The 6002-nt window shown below is 44.4% G+C and overlaps 1 protein-coding gene across 1 annotated transcript in view; it reads right to left on the reverse strand.

Annotated features, from left to right (window-relative positions):
* Window positions 1-5110, reverse strand: part of LOC112075843 (protein patched homolog 1) — a 29330-nt gene extending 24220 nt beyond the window's left edge. The window contains exons 1-2 of the mRNA XM_024142772.1: window positions 4562-5110; window positions 3155-3347 (exon numbers count right to left, since the gene is read on the reverse strand). Coding sequence (XP_023998540.1) covers window positions 3155-3347; window positions 4562-4729 — 361 coding nt within the window. The 5' untranslated portion in view covers window positions 4730-5110. The remainder of the gene's footprint in view (window positions 1-3154; window positions 3348-4561) is intronic.
* Window positions 5111-6002: the final 892 nt, after the last annotated feature.

The raw sequence follows: 6002 nt of genomic DNA on the forward strand, positions 1-6002 counted from the left end.
TCTGCTAAACCCCAGCCCTAATCACACACCACAGCCCCTAACCACAGCCCCAGCCTCTCTGCTAAACCCCAGCCCTAATCACACACCACAGCCCCAGCCTCTCTGCTAAACCCCAGCCTTCTCAGCACCCAGAGGCAGCGAGGGAGGGGCCGCTTTACAGGAAGGCCAATGTTGACACCACACTGCCCCTAACCATAGCCCAATACCGTAGTCTCTCCCCTGTCCCCACCCCCAACTCCATACCATAGCTTCTATAGCTATAGCACAATTCCTCTCCCAGTGTCAAAGCCCAGCTCCATATAACCCAGCCCTTTCGTCTCCTCTCGCCAGAGAGAGCTAGCGAGGGGCCACTCTACAGGAAGACTAATGTTTACGCCATACTGTTTTAATTAGACTCAGCCGGCGCTGGTATTTTCTTTACAATTTGGCCCGTGTTTGTGTTAACCCAGAATGGGATGGCTCTACTTTCATGCCACGAGGAGGACCGGACCAGGGAGTTTTCTTCCTTTTCTTCTCGGATACGTCTCTGCTAGAGGGGGAATTTGTCATCTATTTGATTTAGGAAATCACAAAGGGTTTGGTGATACGAAACACCGCTGATGAATCGGAACAGCCTTGAGAAAGAAGTGTCCTGGCAGCCATATTTGAATAGGAGAGCCCACCACGACACTGTAACTTCCTGTTTAGGCTAGGTCACTTCCTGTCACTAGTCGCATCAATGTAAACACAGCTTCATTTACCTCTACTACGTATAAAGTCTGCATCCTAAATCATAATTTAATCTACGTGTACTGTATCTACGCATTTCTTCCCGCCAAGTCAAGAGATCAACCTGTTGCCCCGAAGAGCACCAAAGAGAGAGAAAAAGCACACAAAAAAAGTGTCTGAGTGCTTATGCCTATTGGATGATACAGTCCCTTCTCTCTACTCTTTCCACTTTGAGCTGTTTGATTTAACTGTCCATTCCTCGACATTTCTAATAAACACAACTTTCTGTATCCAAGGGAGAGTGTAGTCCTAGTGGTTATGGGTACTGGGGTAATTATTGTGTGAAGAAAGTCAACCGCAAAACCAGGGCAGCCGAATGTGATTCTCCTTGAATAAGACAAGCTGCAGTACTAAACTACGGACCGAGCAGGACGAACCCTTACCATGAGCATAGCAGGTGACGAAAGGCAGCATGAGATCACCCATGCAACTCCACTCAATTCCGATGAGAGATCCGCTATGGTGTGTCTTAATGGCCAGAGCTCCCCGGTGGGTTCACGGAGAGGTTGCATACAGAGGAACGGATCCAAATGAAACATAAACAGACGTCCTCTCTCTCTCTCTTTCTTCTCCTCCTCTCCTCGTACCTTCCTTTCTCTCCTCCTCTCGCCTCCTCCTTTCTCCTTCTTTGCTCTCACGTCGATGTTGGGCCACAGTTTCCCCTGTGCAGAGCCGAGCCCCGAACAGCCCTCCGCTGACCAGGCAGTACTAATCTATCCCTCAGCTGTGCAGTCTAATCTAAACAAACACATCTCTCCCAACCCGCATCTGGAACCCCTCACGTCTCTAGACCTGGGAATAGTGTGTGTGTGTGTGTGTTCTCATGCACTTGTGTGCGCATGCAAACCACAGCCATCAGTCATTCCAATAAACTTGGCGAAACTATTTACAGTAGACGACCATGGGTTCTGACACCTTGACACAACAAAACAATAACATCTCAAACAGACATTCAGACATGCATCTCAAACAGACATTTAAAAATTGCTTGCTATTTCCTCATAGAACATGGTGTCACGTTGTTGGCTCATTTGCTGATCTGGCCAATCAGTGGTCTCCTAGCATGAACATTTTTAATGACTGGTTTACACCCACACCCTTCTGTTGTTGGGGTATGCCCATACCATTCCAACACAAAAAATWGACATTTCAACATACTTAATTACCACTTTTTGGAAGGAAAACTATTTCATATTCATTATAGGTCATATTTCATTGAAATCTGGAAACCCTGGACAGTTCTTTTAAAGTAACATACATCTAGTAGGTTATAGAATACTGCACCAGAAAAAGCTTGTCAGAGCTTGAGCAACCCTCCAGAGCTGAACTGCTCTTGCATCACAGATGAGCATGCTCTCTTTAAACACTGAAAATGCTTGCAAGGGTGGCTATAGAACTGGAACTATGGGAGGGGGTCATTAAAAAAAAAATTATGTCGGGATGATTCCCTGTTCATTTGAACTTATTTAATTTTCCTTTTTTCTTAAATGTTATTCTATTTGATGGCATATATGTCGCTACACTAATCACAGGCCACCTAAACATAACTAAAGATACTGCAACATATGTGATATAAACAACCATGACCAAAAGGCAATAACATTTCAATCGTAAATCCCAAGTATGATCTCTTTCAAACCGCCCACATTTCAAAAGAAAGTGAATTGATGACCTATTCGTGACTCAAATACCACAGTCCTAAACTACTGGAATGCAGATCAAAGGAAGAAAAAACGCGYCCCCTCCCCCTTTCCCCAAAATCACCACCCATACTCAAAGACCCCCCTTCAACAAAAATATACTCTGCATAACTCAGAAGAATAGCGAAACCCTGAGTTTCAGATGGTCTACTTTTGTAAACATGCGTTTCTGTCCGCACTCCGCTTTTTTCCTTCAGCCGGAGACAAATCTTTTTGGAAAGTTGAGAGCTGTCCAAAACGGGACCACACACAGTCTCCGAGCTGTGCGCGGATCACATTCAACTGCTGGGGGCAGGCAGACGCACACACACTCACACACTCACAAAATGGCGGCTTTGACAAAATTTCCTTTCTCCAAAACTTCTCATAAACTTAATAACAACTTTTCTTTTAACCTAAAGAAAAATGTCGAGCTACTCTGTGAACATTCTTTACGCACGTGCAGCGTTAACTCAACATATCCAACGCAACAAAAACCATAACATGATACGAAATAAAAAATATGTTGAAGTTGTAACCTGGCCCCTTGTCAAACTGCTGCTATATATTAAACAATTCCCCCAGCTTGTTTGGAAGACCCCCCACCCTCTCCACCCCACCCAACCCTATCCCTTCCCAGACGTTAAACAGGAAAGACGATTCAACATGCAAAATAAAAAGACCAAAACCATAAATACTTTTCTTACCTTCTACCCAGAGTTTCTCCACGTCGGTTTCCAGATTCGCCGCCCGTAAGCCAACAGCGAAAGCTCCGAATATCAAGAGGCCCACAACCAAAAACTTTCCGCAGTTCTTTTGTATGTAACAGCCCAACTTAAACAAGAGTCTCTGAAACTTCGCTCTCAGCCACAGCGGTGCTTTTCTTCCAGTCGCCTTCCCCTGCGACAAGACAAGAGAAAGTCGGCATAAATATTACTCCCCAAACATCAAAGATGTAGGCCTATCATTATTGATCAATGGGGTGTAGCGTAATGGGAAGAGGACATCACGGTTATCATATAATATAAAACATGTTAATGAACGTGTTATGACATTGGTGTGATTGGTGCAATTTGTCGTTCTAGATCAACACTTAAGTTGCGGACTTCTTTCTGTAATGCATGAGCTGTTGATATGCAGGCTATCCTTTATAGCCTACTGTATATGTGAAGTGTGTTCAATAGGTACGTCAATGTTAACTGTTCTAAATAAGAACCTCGGAGTTGGCCTGTTTATCTGGCCAAATGAGGATTTGGTTGGACCTCCTACGTCGAGGGAGGAAAGAGACATCGAGTTGGCGAGCCAGCGACGTAAGCTGCGGTTTTGGACGATAGGATAGTCCGTTACTTTTTTGTTTTTACCACACACACAGACGGACAAGGTTTGGAAAGCGCAGCGAGGCTTGCTGTCAGTGACACGTTGTAACACCGCGCGAGCCTTGATATGATACATTGTATCGAATTGTTATATCAATCCCCCAAAAGATGCACGTGGGTTTTTACGCTGCCGCAAAATCACACACAACACAATTCCATTCCCATTGAGCTACTTGTGTGATCTGAGTGGAGTAGCCATCACGGAGGGAGTGAGGCTACGACAATATTTGTGAACGGAAGAGGGCAGCCACATGGATTTTTGCTTTGGAGAAGAGAACAGTAAAGATAATATCGTACAGACGTCTGGGCAGTTAAAATATTTTACGACCGTTACGCAAACACATAGGTCTAAACTTTTATGCACGTTTTAATTGTGCAAAAATAGGGAATAGCCTACACCGTGTTGCCTATGTTGCGCGACCGTTATTGAAACGTTGTAGCCTGTAGTGTAGCCTACCATTATTGGAAAGTTACAATTTATAGACTACAATATGTAGCCTATATTCCCAAAACGGATAAGGATTAGTCGATATGCGAGAAAAGTGAACTATTCTTGAATAGTAAATCACAACATAGGCTACAAGGCATAGCTCTAGTCTACACCCTAACCCATCTCCCCTTACTCTGCCCGTCCCGTAGCTATCCCGTTACCTAGCGACTTGACAAAGTTGGGCGGTTTCACTATATAGTAGAACCATACCCATAGAATTTCACTCAAACGTGTCAAAGAATAAGCACCTCGGATATTTGCTCCAAAGCGAAAGCTGCATCGCAGTAACTTGGTCGCTGCAAATACTCCAAATCCGGCGCTGTTCTGCGATAGTTCCCCCTGTTCCTCCGCGTTATCCTCGGCCGATCGGGGTCCCTGTTTTCCTGCTCGGAGGAGGCATTAGCAGCCGAGGCCATGTTGCGGAGACTTCGCGCTGGTTCTGCTTTTACACGTTATAATATTTCCCCGAAAGCGTGTAGTAATGTCCCAAGGCAACAAAGTTTCACTCTCGGTGATCTCACACCCGTAAAGTACTTCATACTCCTGTTGGAGACGGCGAGTCAAAGTCTGCACCTTCCATCCCAACATTTCGTGATCCGGAGGTCTCCACCGCTTCGCACATTCACCGTTTCTCTTCAAAAAAGTTATTTATCTTAAAAGGCAAAGTGGAAACATCGATTCCCATCTACAAAACTGCGGCTTGGAACGTTCGATGGTCGTAGCATTCTGTGTGTTCTATGTGGTCTTCCCTTGGGCCGCGCAACACGGCAAACTCTGAGATTCAATAGATGAGAAAAAAGACCACTCTCCATTTGGAGACAGAGGAGGAGGGGTAAAAGCAAAAGAAATCGAAATCCCGCCTCCAGGGCTGTCAGATGGCCGGAATTTCTCGCATCTGATTGGTTCCAGAAGGGTAAAAATTACTCAGAAAACACGACTATTATTAGCTGCTTAGCAACAGCTCACTAAAGTAGAGCGACCACCCAAGCCGACAACCCTCGTGTGTGCATCGCAAACTTCAGGGGAGCCTTTCAGAAAGCCAGCCCTCTTGTGCGTTTGCGCGCAACCAAGACAGGAGTTTGTCGATTTCAAAAAGGAACTGCATTTCTTGAAGCAGCATTTCTTGAAGAAAACACACTTCCAATGCGAAGTATGCAGTCTGTTTGTCTGACGGGTTTCGAGGAATGTCGGAACTGCAGTTTTTTTTTACTGAGATTTGTTCCCCAACAGGCCTTGATGGTGGTAGCTTGGCCTCAAATTACAGCGGTTCTGAGGGAGGTCCCAAATCTCAGGTCTTCTCAATGTTCCCTAATGACAGTTTAGTGGATAGCCTAACAAATATTATAATATAATTAAAACCTTTCATCTAATACACATTTAGAAAAACAATAATACATAAACAGTGAAATCATCAATACTATCTACAGTTAGTCTACCAATCTAATATTATATAACTAATTTAAACTTTTGTTTTCGCATGTTGCGCATGCAATTGCGCACAATTGGAGAGGCTTACTCTTTCTTGGAATACACTACACATATTAATTACGCTAATACACTTAGGCTATTTAACAGGTATAAACACATGTTATATGTCTATTATTGAACTGGATGGTCTTAGGGGCCTCCCTCTCTCCCTAGCTCTAGCTCTATGCTGTGTGCTGATGCGTAGCCTAAATACATGCCAAA

Source organism: Salvelinus sp. IW2-2015, unplaced genomic scaffold (genome assembly GCF_002910315.2).
Source record: "Salvelinus sp. IW2-2015 unplaced genomic scaffold, ASM291031v2 Un_scaffold3432, whole genome shotgun sequence".
NCBI classification, from domain to species: Eukaryota; Metazoa; Chordata; class Actinopteri; order Salmoniformes; family Salmonidae; genus Salvelinus; species Salvelinus sp. IW2-2015.